At 44.7% G+C, this 13,159-nt stretch overlaps 1 protein-coding gene across 1 annotated transcript in view; it reads left to right on the plus strand.

Moving 5' to 3' along the window:
* The window catches only part of cUnh2orf42 (chromosome Un C2orf42 homolog), a gene marked incomplete at both ends in the record, with an annotated part of 43,841 nt that overhangs the window by 27,534 nt on the left and 3,148 nt on the right, over nucleotides 1-13,159 (plus strand). The window contains 5 exons of the mRNA XM_080743673.1: nucleotides 1,280-1,478; nucleotides 6,336-6,494; nucleotides 9,524-9,628; nucleotides 11,159-11,266; nucleotides 12,379-12,479. Coding sequence (XP_080599799.1) covers nucleotides 1,280-1,478; nucleotides 6,336-6,494; nucleotides 9,524-9,628; nucleotides 11,159-11,266; nucleotides 12,379-12,479 — 672 coding nt within the window. The remainder of the gene's footprint in view (nucleotides 1-1,279; nucleotides 1,479-6,335; nucleotides 6,495-9,523; nucleotides 9,629-11,158; nucleotides 11,267-12,378; nucleotides 12,480-13,159) is intronic.

The following is a 13,159-nucleotide window of genomic DNA, read 5'->3' on the forward strand; positions in this document are numbered from 1 at the left end:
GTACTGCTTTCCTCTGTAGCCACCAGCTATGTACAGCTCTCCATGGTAGGCACAGGCTGAATGACACTGGCGTCCTTCTGGAAGAAGCTGTGCAGAAGGCATCTTCAGCCAGCAGTCTGTCTCTGTGTCAAACACGCTGATGTTGTTGTAGCGACAGCCCCACTCCGAGCCCCCAAATACAAACATCTTTGTCCCAAAGATGGTGGCAGAGTGACCTGATGGGACGTGCGATGTAATGCGTCTGTTTTTAATTAAAGACCTGGCCATTGTGGTGATGTCCAACTTAAGGATATCATTAATCTGTTCACTCATTTTCATGGTTCCTCCATAGACATACATGATCTTCCCCAAGATACAGGCTGAATGGCCGGCCCTCGCCACTGGAACGGTTCCAGAAGTCCTGGGCTTGACCCATCTGTGGGTGTTGACATCAAATGCATAAAGCACATTGTAGCATCTATCAAGCACATTGTAGTAGTATTCAACAAGCACATTGTAATGACCAAAAGATGCTGAATTACATCCGCCCCAGAGGTAAACGGTGTCTTCTACAAGCACAGCAGTGTGTCCCCAGCGCATGGAAGGAACCTGAAGGTGATCTTCTTTTCCAGTGGTTACTGATGGTAACTTCTTCCAGCCTAAAGACACAGTGTTGAAGACGTGAACTTCAATCTGATCCGTGTCGTCCTTGTTACCCTTGTCTCCTCCAAAGGAGTACACTTGGTGGCCCACCGCTACAGAAACATGATGGTGTTAACTTCTTATCTGGTGCCTTCTTTTCTGGTACACCGCCCAGCAAAACATTTCTCACAGGAGGACCAGAGATTAAATGACTTTAATGAAAACTTGCTGTTTAAAGTGTCTTGCGGTTTACAGTGTTAATGAGCAACTCCACCAGTTATATTGTTCAGTGGCCCAAACATCACGTAGAGTTTGACCAATCCTCAAAGCCGATGGGACGGGTCCGCCAAACAGGGAGGCAGGTGCTCCCTAATATGGTATATGGTTTTCTTGTGCAGCAAGTCCCTTTGAGTGGCAGTCGGTTGCAGAAGCAGTCCCCACAACAATGTTTACTATTCTGGCTATTGTACAACTTCTAGCGGTGCTGTCGGCTCATGCGACAACTCAAATCTTCTTTCTCTGAGTCCCTGGAACAAAATATTTTGAGATGGGGGGGCACACACACACACACACACACATTATTTCCAGAAAACCATAAGGATTTAGAAGTCATTTGACGAATCGGTTCCAAAGAGTTTTGTTTCGTCCTCATCAGCAGGTCAACGCCAAAGGAGTCAAAGCTGCTCCAGACGGGTCGGATCAGGCCGGGTCCAGGAGACCTGCTGCCGGTTCTAATCCTACTCCCGCTGCCAGCGCTGCAGAGCCCTGCCTCCACTTCTACGCCTGCGTGTGCGCCTTCGCCAGCGACGACAAACTGGACTTCGACTGCTCTGGTCTGATCAACTACAACTTCAACGGTACAGTAACCGTTAGATAGGCTGCTCTGGTCTGATCATCTACAACTTCAACGGTACAGTAACCGTTAGATAGGCTGCTCTGGTCTGATCAACTACAACTTCAACGGTACAGTAACCGTTAGATCACATATGTCAAACTCAAGGCCCGGGGGCCAAATCAGGCCCGTGATTGAATTATCTTCGGCCCGCGGGATGATATTTAATTAGTATTAGAACTGGCCCACTGCACTGGTATATTGCACATGCAATGCCTGGGATTCGAACCAAGGTCTCCCGCATGAAAGTCCAACATCTTACCCATCAGACCAAAGGGATATCCCTATAGACTGGGGGAGATATTAGACTTTTGATGCCATCAGGCTGAAGCAATGAGTCACTCTGTTACACACGCACCACCATAATACTACAAGTCCCACAATGCACTGCTAGTGTATTGGCGCATATCGAGGGCCTGTGACCGCAAGCCTTTAAATAAACATTGAACCAGTCCGGACCTCGACTTGTACCATTTTATAAATTATGTCCCCCTGTGGGAGTTTGACATCCCTGCGTTAGATAGACTGCTCTGGTCTGATCAACTACAACTACAACGGTACGGTAACCGTTAGACCAGGGGTCTTCAACATTTTCAGCCCAAGGATCCCTTAGCTGAGAGAGAGAGATGAAGCAGGGACCCCCACTATGTATTGTATAAAATTGTGTTGCAGATTAAATATGTTCATAGATTTCTTAGGCAGCTTAGACTTCACTGTCATCATGTTGGAGTAATGTGACATTTAACCACTTGAACTGTCAAATGCTTTAGTCTGCTCTTCTTTTCCCTCTACAAACCTCTTTGCCAAAAATAGCCGATCTACTGCGAGGCGTTGTACGCTTGTAGATTGGCTATTTTTGGCTAATGTTCCACTCAGAATATCTTATCACACAAATATTTGGCAGCCCCCTGTAGTAACTCTGAGGACCCGCTGTTGAAGACCCCTGGGTTAGACTGCTCTGGTCTGATCAACTTCAAGTATGTTTTTCCCCTTTTTAAAACACATTGAGTGCTTTTACCGATTAAAGTCGAGATATCGCTTTTATGTTAAAGCCATACTGTGTAAGATGCCCAACTAGTGGTCATTAGCCCTATAGCAAACCGCGGTCGCGTCCGCGTCTTTCGGACGTTTTTCGTACCTTCAGACCCCCGCGTCTGCCTCCACCTCGCTGAGATCTATCTTTTAAGGGGTCCCTTGTTCCTGTGCGTTCAGTAATTCCAGAGATACGGACTCCTTCACCCTGCCTGGTAGGCGAAATTACCTAGAGAAGGGATGGTACAAACGGGCGACAACAAATATGGCTGCCATAGCGACCCCACTTCAAGATGCGCTGTGATTGGCCGGCAGTTGTATAACCCTCGCTGTGATTGGCCGGTAGTGTGATGACGCAATTTTGGCGCGAGATCCGGTCCACGGCAAGGATCTCAGTTTACATACAGAGAAGGCTTTACAGGCTGAAATTCACGGCGCGGATCTTCTAAAACTTTTGTGATTTAATAGTTAGGAGAATTTTAAGATTTGTTTTATAAAAAAAGTTACATAGTACAACTTTAAATAACAGTAGGTCGCCGCCATTGGGACCCGCGGGAGAAAGAAACTCAATCTCATTCCCAAAGGAAACTCTTTGTGTCTCCTTCCGGATTGCATGAGTGTCTTTAATAATAATAATAATAATAAGGATAATAAGGATAATAATAATAATTATGTTTCTATGCCAGTGGTGCTCAAACCTTTTCAAGTCAAGGACCCCCAAAATTACAAGTATTTGGCCACAGACCCCCATCTAAAATATTTAGTTCCAGAGGACCCCCCAGAAGCTAAATTTGAGTTACAAATGTTTGCTTTAAAAATACATAATGTATATTCAAAGATTTGCACAAATGTTCACGACTTTTCAAAAATAGCAGATCTACAAGCTTGTATCTGCTATTTTTCTCCAGAAGTCCATCAGAGCAGTGAGTCCAGACTCCTCTCGGCTCCTGAGAAGATCCATCATCTTCCTGGACGTCCAGACCACCTCCAGCAGAGCTCAAAGAGACCCTGTATGGACCCTTCTGACCCAGGTAAACACTATATGGACCCTTCTGACCCAGGTAAACACTGTATGGACCTATCTGACCCAGGTAAACACTGTATGGACCAGAAAAGTCCTTCTCTTTTGCTACAGGGGGCGGAGATATGCAGTGGGACAATGTCCTCTTTCTTTCATTCACATCCATGGGAAGAGTGTAGTTTTAAATAGATTTATTTATATTTGTATTTTATTTTTTGCTTTGTCATGATAAATAGGAACATTTTGGAACACAATAGAGTGAATAAATAGTGAACATTTGTTGAAATTATGAAAAAAAAAAAAAAAAATCGCTATGTGGATTACTAGAGTTGGCTTACATAGACATGCAGTGCCGCGCGATGCGGCGCGGTACGGCCGGTACGGTGAGACGTGGTCATAGCGATTTTGATCATTACAATGAATAAGCTTCAACAAACTAGTTCACATGCAAGATATCGATGTAAGTAAGATATTCGATTGGGTACATATATTTTAAATGGGCAGAATTACAATTGAAATACATTTTATGTTGAGAGCGAGCCTATACAGTTTACAGTTTAGGCATTTAGCAGACGCTTTTAATCCAAAGCGACTTACAATAAGCAGATAACATCACAATAATAAACAAGATAATATGTCAGTACATCATCAACAATATAACAAATGCAAATGGATATCTATCTAGAAAAAACACAATATAATCAAAGTTCTGAAAAACCTAAAAAACAAAAACAAATGCTAACTAGCTTCATGTATTCATTGATTCTTTTTCTGTAGTGCTAAGGGTTTAGGTGGAGTCTGAAAAGGTGAGTCTTCTGTCCACGGCGAAAGCTAGCGAGTGAGTCCGTTGTTCTAAGTGCGACAGGGAGTTTATTCCACAACTTGGGGGCCAGGAGGGCAAACTGTCTCGGACGAGTGGATTTTTGCCCTGGAGTTTTTAGCGAGGGTTCTGTCAGCATCCCTGTGTTGGCTGATCTAAGTGACCGGGTGGGGGTGTAGGGGTTGATCAGCTTCTGGAGGTATGGAGGAGCCGTACCTTTGGCTGCTTTGAAGGTCAGCATCAGTGTTTTGTATTCAGTGCGGGCCGCAACCGGGAGCCAGTGGAGGCTGCGGAGAAGGGGAGAGACATGTGAGAACTTAGGCTGGTTGAAGACCAGTCGTGCCGCGGCATTTTGGATCAGTTGGAGAGGTTTAAGTGCACATGCCGGGAGACCAGTGAGGAGAGAGTTACAATAGTCAAGCTTTGATATGACAGAAGTCTGAATGAGGAGCTGGGCTGCCTCCTGGGTGAGGAAGGGCCTATAGCCTATAGCCTATAGTTCCACAACCTCCTGGTCAGTGAGAGGTACCCAAGATGCACTGCTCTCTCTCTCTCTCTCTCTCTCTCTCTCTCTCTCTCTCTCTCTCTCTCTCTGCCCTCTGCCTGTTTCAGAGGATTAAACTAATTAAAACTATTGTATTTTGTATTTTGTATAAAACTATTGTATACTGTATTTTCAGGGGAAAACCCCCGTTTTACAATGTAACTACTGTACTTTTTTGTTCCTTTTTTATTAATATCATGTAGATGTTTTTCTTTTGCTACTTTAAATAGCAATAATGAGGCTATGAAAAATCTTTTTTCCCCCATTCACTTCCATTATAAAAACAATCTTCCCTGGCTTTTTTGTCCCACCTAGTAACCAAGCGACACAGGGCGGGACTTGACAAAGAGTGAATTGGCCTTAGGTGTATGTTGCCTACCTCGTATTGCCTACCTATTATACCAGGGGTCTTCAACGTTTTCAGGCCAAGGACCCCTTAGTAGAGAGAGAGATGAAGCAGGGACCCCCACAACCTGTTCATAGATTCCATATACTGTAGTTTCATCGTTTGACAGCACAATCATCGTTTGACAGCACAATCATCAGTGTATTTTGGATTCATGACAATTTCTGTTTTCAGATATTTAACCACTTGAACCGTCAATACGTAATAAACTTGACCTTTCACTCTGTATTTAGTCTGCTCTTTTTCCCCTCTACACCAAGCTCTTTGCCAAAAAATAGCCGCTGCGAGGCGTTGTGAGCTTGTTGATCTGATATTTTTTTGCTAAAGTTCTCAGAATATGGACACTAGGGTTCAAGTGGTTAAAGAGGAAAAGAAAAACTTTCTATCACTCAAAGATTTGGAGGACCCCCTGTAGTAACTCTGAGGACCCCCTAGGGGTCCCGGACCCCCTGTTGAAGACCCCTGTATTATACTGAACTTATTGTATTTCCTCCCACATTTCCTGTTTGCAACTCTTCTTCTGTGGTTCCATCCAAGAGGGCGATAGCAAGAGGGTGCAAAAGACCTGTACTTCCCGTTTCTGTGTGACGTAGGTAGATACCTTTTTAGGAGGCGGAAGCATGTTTGGAGTCTATTCATTTACAATGAGAGAGCTAACGTGAACACAGAGCAAAATAATAGTTCAGAAGCTATAGTCACTGAACTAAATATTGGACCAGATCATCACAAGCCACATAATATTAACAAAATTGTCATACTAAAGTGGTTTTTTTCAGCGACACAACAAAGGAGAAAATCAACTTTATTATTGCTCTTTAGCTGTCCCACACTCTCGCGGGATCTATAGCAACAGTAAACGGGACGTGCGCGAGATTTGCCGTCAGAGCCGGCGCCCACTTAGGAGTCTATTTGTAGGATTTGTGTACCATGTCGCACTCTAGTGGATCCAATGAGGATGAGCTATCTTCATTAATTAAATATCTTTGGTTCCATCTCCAGCCTCTGCGGTGCTGCTTCCTGTAGGCTTGGGGGCGGAGGCGACATCACTTCCTGTGGGCTTGGGGTCAGAGGTCACGTCACCCCCCTGTCTGAGGAAGGCTGTTCAGAGGAAACCTCCTCTTCATCATCATCATCACCCCTTCATGATGAAGAGCTCAGGTACTGACACACCCTCTGTCCCAACTTGGTGTGACGCCCCAGATGGCACCTAAACCCTAACCTCTAACTTCACCCTAACCCAGGGGTCTGCAACGTTGTCAGGCCAAGGACCCCTTAGCTGAGAGAGAGGTGAAGCAGGGACCCCCACTACATTTTGTATAAAATTGTGTTGCAGATTAAAAATGTTCAAGGATTTCTTAGACAGCTTAGACTTGTTTGACAGCACTGTCATCATGTTGGAGTAATGTGTATTTTCAGACATTTAACCACTTGAACCGTCAAATACTTTAGTCTGCTCTTCTTTTCCCTCTACAAACCTCTTTGCCAAAAATAGCCGATCTAAAAGCTTACAGCGCCTCGCAGTATCCTTGTATCCTTGTAGATCAACAGTCTAAGCTGTCTAACAAGCTTGTAGATCGGCTATTTTTGGCTAATGTTCCACTCAGAATAGGGATGCTATAGGATTCAAGTGATTAATATAAAAAAAAACATCATTATTTGGCGGCCCCCCTGTAGTAACTCTGAGTCTGGCGTGGCCAGGCTGTTGCCTCACACAGTGTTGAAATGCTTCCAGTCATACAGCCTGGAGCAACAGAAGTAGCCTGACTGCAAGCGTCAGACTCTACACACACACTACGTTTCACTTCGTTTTGGGAGAGAGTCTGATCCTTCAGGCAGAGATTCCACTTCAGCGGGGGCGCGCTAAAGCCTATTGACGTCACACACACACACACACACACACACACACACACACGCTTAGAGACCCCGACGGCGACGTGGCGTGATATTGCAAAAATACGTTATTTCTTATAACATGTTATATGATTGCATGCTTACGTTAGTGCAAAATGGTATTAAAACGTAATGAAACGGCACTATTGTATAGTTTATTAAAAGAATTCGAGTCGAGTCTGACTCCGCCATGACAGTTTTCACGGACCAATCAAAGTCCACTAGTGACTCTCACGTGGGCAGAGGACACCAATCAGAGTCCACTAGTGACTCTCACGTGGGCATAAGAGTTCTGAAGGGAGGGGGCTGGGGGGGGCTGGGACCGGACCAGCCTTGGGAATCCACCAGACGCCAAACCACGTGCCCCAAGCATACAACCCTGATTGGCCCATTCAATTCGCCCGCTCCTCGGGCGGAGAAGAAATAAAATATTAAATCTCTGGGGTCAGTCCACACTACACACCACCCACCAACAGGGGGTGGTGATGTGCGGACTGATTTATCAGGCTACAACAGAAGCTCTGATCATGAGTAAAACACAAAGCGGATGTGAAGCCTCCTCATCCCTGCTTCCGCTTCGTCTTTACAGTTGCACAATTATATCCTAATATACATTTAAATCGTCTATGCACAAATAGATTGCTGCTTAGCAGAAAATAGAAATAACAATATATATTTTAGTGAACGGAAATGCCAGCTTCCGTTACTTGGATTCCGGGAGGTGTAGTAGGTTGTGGACTAGTTGTCTGGCTACGCGAGACTACCCTAACCTTATAACCTCACAGAAACTATGTCTAAACCTACCTTTATTAACCCTAACCTAAAAAAAAAAAAGTTGAACTGAGTACTATTGCTGTGTTGATATGGCGGTGTGATACTTGTGTTGCATTGACTAGCATTGACTGTTATATGCACTTTTTTTGTTTGGCACTGTTTCTTAAGTTGTGCTTTGAGTATAGCTTTTTTGTGTGTGTGTGACGTGTCACTTATGAGTGTTGAATGTTTCGTGGTCACTTTATGTATATATTCTTCTTTGTTGTGCTTGCTCTTTGGACTTTACACTACAGTACTCTTTTTCTTTTTCTTACTTCTTTGTAACTTGTAACCTTAAGCTGCTGTGCTGCCTCTGGGCAACTGAATTTCCCCTGGTGTCTATCTAAAAACACCATGCCTAAACCTTTATTCAAAGGTTTGAAAATATGAAAACAGCCGTCATCATCTCCTGTCATATACTGTACCTCTGGACCAGAACACAGTCACACTCATAAGCCCCTTCTCCACTACAGGGTTGAACCAGAACTAGAACCAGAACTTTCCAGAACCAAGAACTTTCAAGAACCTGTGAAGTTCCGGGACCAAGTTCTGCTTACGTTTCCATATAACCAGACCTAACCGGGAAGGTCCCAAAAAAGAGCAGCAGTGCTGCTGGCCCCGCCCATAGGTTCCCAGAACTCAAAGGTAGTACCACATCAGGACCCAAAAAAAGGTTCCCAGTCTTGTCTGAAACCAGGACGTGTGCTGTGGAAACAAAACCAGAACCAAATAAATTGGTTCGGGTTCTGGAAAGTTCTGGTTCCGCCTCGTAGTTAAAAAAAGAGGCTATACAGTACATGCGTCCACATGTTCCCTATGCTTACTGTACCTGTGGACCAGAGCACAGTCACACTCACACAGTACATGTGTCCAGGGAGCAGTACATACAGTATACTATTGCCAGGGTTCCCACGGTCATGAAATTCCTGGAAATATTTTGAAATTAGAATATTTTTCCAGTACTGGAAAAGTTTTGGAATTGATCAAGGGTCCTGGAAGGTCCTGGAAAAATAGCTATGCATTGTCTTTGCTTATTGATTTTGTTAATGCCTATGAAATGACAAATTAAACATTGGCCAAATTGTCAAATATTAGAGGCAGAAATTGTGAAAATAGCAGATCTACATGCTCACAACGCCTCGCAACGCGAGGCGTTGTGAGCATGTAGATCGGTTATTTTCACAATAAAACCGTGTTATACAAAATTCCTCAACTCTGAGTGCTCGTCAGGGTGCCGGGGTCCCCAGTTCAAATATGATTATTTCGGGGGTCACGGCCTGAAAAGGTTGAGAACCACTGGCATACACTACCTGTCTTTGGGCATTGCGCATGGGAGTAAGTGACTCGTTATTGAGCTGAATTATTGTTATATAGTCCTGGAAATTGGGTTAAATATTCAGGAAAAGTTTTGGAAATGAATTGGTAAAAATGTGTGGGAACCCTGTATTGCATACAGTACATGTGATGTGTCCACATGTGTCCAGGCAGCAGCCAGGCTGTGGATGAACACAGCGTGTCCATGGGCTTCACCCAGTGGCTGGCCGGGGTGACCGAGAGAATCAACCTGACCATGCACTACCAGTGTGATGGTAAGTCTGTTAGACTCACATATAGACTGGTTTCTCAGAGCGGCACCTGCAGTGTGTGTGTGTGTGTGTGTGTGTGTGTGTGTGTGTGTGTGTGTGTGTGTGTGTGTGTGTGTGTGTGTGTGTGTGTGTGTGTGTGTGTGTGTGTGTGTGTGTGTGTGTGTGTGTGTGTGTGTGTGTGTGTGTGTGTGTGTGTGTGTGTGTGTGTGGCTGTGCGTGCACAGACACGGCAGCAGCACTCTGGAAAAAAGTCTATAGGAATAACATACTTTAGCCTATATGAATGACAGCCTCACTTTATGGAGGCACACACACGCACGCACGCACGCACATCACATCACATCACATCACATCACATACCAGTCAGTCTAGTACACATGATTGGAAAGACAGTTAGACTTTGTAAAGAAGTGATTGTCACATTGCAACTACATCCCGCTAACAGCAGTCATATCATGGCAATCTGTTTATGGGCACTCTCATGAAACAGAAAGATACTGCTAGAAGGTCCTGGGTTCAATTCCCGCTGGGGGGGCGTGTTCTCTCCTCCGTGTCATGCAGTGCCCATACCTTAGGTGGGGTTGGCGAAAGGGCCTTTCTGTGTGGAGTTTGCATCACAGATATAAAAAACTAGATACCTCCCCGCCGCTGCAGATCATTGGCGCGACTGGTCAAACAGTACTGGCGGGAGTGCGTAACTGTGGAACTGCGGAAGGCACTCTGTCCCCTCCAATGGGAAAGAGAGAGTCCTGCCAGTCCTGCATCTGATTGACCTACCGAGCATCCCATTCTGTGACCATAGACTGTAGAAAAATATGGACGATGCAAAGCCATTGGTTTCTTTGCAGCGCAAATGGCCCTTTTCTACCCCTTGGAATGGGATGTCGCCATCATAGAATTGCAAATGCATCAGAGATGCTATTCCTTCAGAATTCCCAAGAGCCCCGCCTCAGAATTCTGGAGGCTTGCATAGGTTTGCATGTTCCCCTCCGAGTCTTCTAGGGAAGGAACCCTCACAAAAAACATGCAGTAATCCTGGTCTCTGCCGGTGCCTGATGGAGGGGAAAGGAACTGGTTGGAATAACATGTTCCTTCCACGTGGCTACGTCCAACCGGGGAAACTCCTCCCTGTCAGGTGAAAATAAGCAACTTGGACTCCCCATGCATAGAAGGAAGCATGAGGTCAGTCTGTTGCTCTCCCCAAGTTGGCAGAGGGAGTGTAGCGCCCAGGATTACATTTGACACCGGGTGAAAAATGGGTTACAAAAGCGTGGTATAAAAAAAAGAAAAACAAGGAAACGGAAAGATATGGCAAAACGACAACATATAAGATTGTAGCCCAAGCCAGTGTTCACAGGCTCAGAGTCCTAGACACAAAGCATACGTTCCCAGTCCCACAGCAAACACAGACCGAAATCATTTGAACGTTAAGTCGTAATTATAATGATAACTTTGTAGAATCTTACACAAATGGATAATATTTTGAGATGTTTGGTTAATGATATATTGGGTGGGTTTGTTTTGTTGCACCAGGGAAGCCAGAAGCGTTGGTGTACCACATCCCACAGGAGTTCTTCAATGCCCTGCAGCACCGCCTGTCCCTGGGATCCAAGAAGAGACGCCTGCCCAACACCACCACAGGTGTTCACTCCTTGTTTTATTCTCTCCCATCAATAGGTTTCTATGCAGCACAGGTGGCAGGCATATGCCCCACATAAAAACAAGAATGGTACATTTAGTTTTGGGTGACACTTAGGAAACAACACTCAAGAATCCCTATACCATACATGGCAACTGGCGGCCCGGGAGCCACATGCGGCCCCCACCTTCACTTAATGCGGCCCACAGGTTAATACCGGAATACTGATATAGCCTATTATTGGTTTCAGCTGCTACAATTCCAAACATGACCTGCTTTAATTCCATCAGTCTATCTTAGTAGCTTAATGACTTGTATAGTAGTATTAAATTGTATTTTCTTTTTATGTCCAATGTATTTGTATTTAAGTTCATTAAGTTAACATGAGTATATAACTAAATGAGTTTGATTTAAATCAAAATGTCACATTTCAGGATTCCAATAAAAACTAAAAAAAAAGAATTCAGGATTCCAATTCAAAAGAAGAAAAACATATCTACAAGCTCTACAAGCTCAAAACGATCTACAAGCTACTAAGCTTGATCTACAAGCTCAAAACGCATCGCAGCGCGATGCGTTTTGAGCTTGTAGATCTGCTATTTTTGCTTCTTTTGTATGAGATACTAGAATGACAAAGTTGGATGTAGGCTAGCATTATGCAATGTGGCCCTCTGGAGTGAAGGTGGAAATATAGCGGCCCTCGCCATCATCAAAGTCGCCCACCCCTGCCCATACCCTTCCTCCCTCATGGGTGTTTAGTCCCTGTTCACTTCACCAAATAGGCATAACAATTATCCTAAAAAGGGAGTTAAATCAGTTCTATTTTGGTTCGATGTTTTCTTAAAAAGACAGAGTGAAGTATTCACATCTAATACTACACCTAACCATACATCAGGGGTCTTCAACAGGGCGTCCGGGACCCCATAGGGGGTCCTCAGAGTTACTACTGTTTTCATTTTGTTCCATTTGTACGCTGTCAGAGTTAAGGGGGTCCTTGAATGGTTTCGATAACCACCGCTTTAATACATTAAATGCAATGTGTTGCTAACATTGTTTGTCTGTGCTCTCTCTCTCGCTCTCTCTCTCTCTCTCTCTCTCTCTCTCTCTCTGTCAGCATTCGTCAGGAATGACTCTCTACCTCTTGGCTCGTTCTCCAAATACACCTGGAACATCACCAACCTCATGCAGGTCAAACGCATCTTTGACACGCCACAGGTAGGATACCCCACCTCCTGTACGTAACCCTAAACCCACACCTACTGTACCTAACCCTAAACCCACACCTACTGTACCTAACCCTAAACCCACACCTACTGTACCTAACCCTAAACCCACACCTACTGTACCTAACCCTAAACCCACACCTACTGTACCTAACCCTAAACCCACACCTACTGTACCTAACCCTAAACCCACAGGTAGGCTACCCCACCTACTGTACCTAACCCTAAACCCACAGGTAGGCTACCCCACCAGGGTGGGCTTAGCTATTTGTCACACATTGCTGTATGCGAGATGTGTTCTCCGTATTTGACCCATCTCTTGGAGCGGTGAGCCGCAGCCATGCCGCGCTCGGGAAATCAGTAGCGGTGATCTAAGAAGGACCCCTAACTGTGTAATACAAGGGTCTTCAACAGGGGTTCCTCAGAGTTACTAAAGGGGGTCCTCCAAGTCTTTGTGTGATAGAAACCTTTTTTCCCCTTTTTTATAATATGCCATCCTATGAATCCTTGCGTCCATATTCTGAGAACTTTAGCCGAAGAAATAGCTACAAGCTCACAACATGAAGCATTGTGAGCTTGTAGATCAGCTATTTTTGGCAAAGACGTTTGGTGTAGAAGGGGGAAAACAGCACCCTAAGTACGGATTGAAAATGACAAGTTATCTATTGACGC

The sequence above is a fragment of the Nannobrachium achirus genome (assembly GCF_963921795.1).
Source record: "Nannobrachium achirus genome assembly, chromosome: 15".
NCBI classification, from domain to species: Eukaryota; Metazoa; Chordata; class Actinopteri; order Myctophiformes; family Myctophidae; genus Nannobrachium; species Nannobrachium achirus.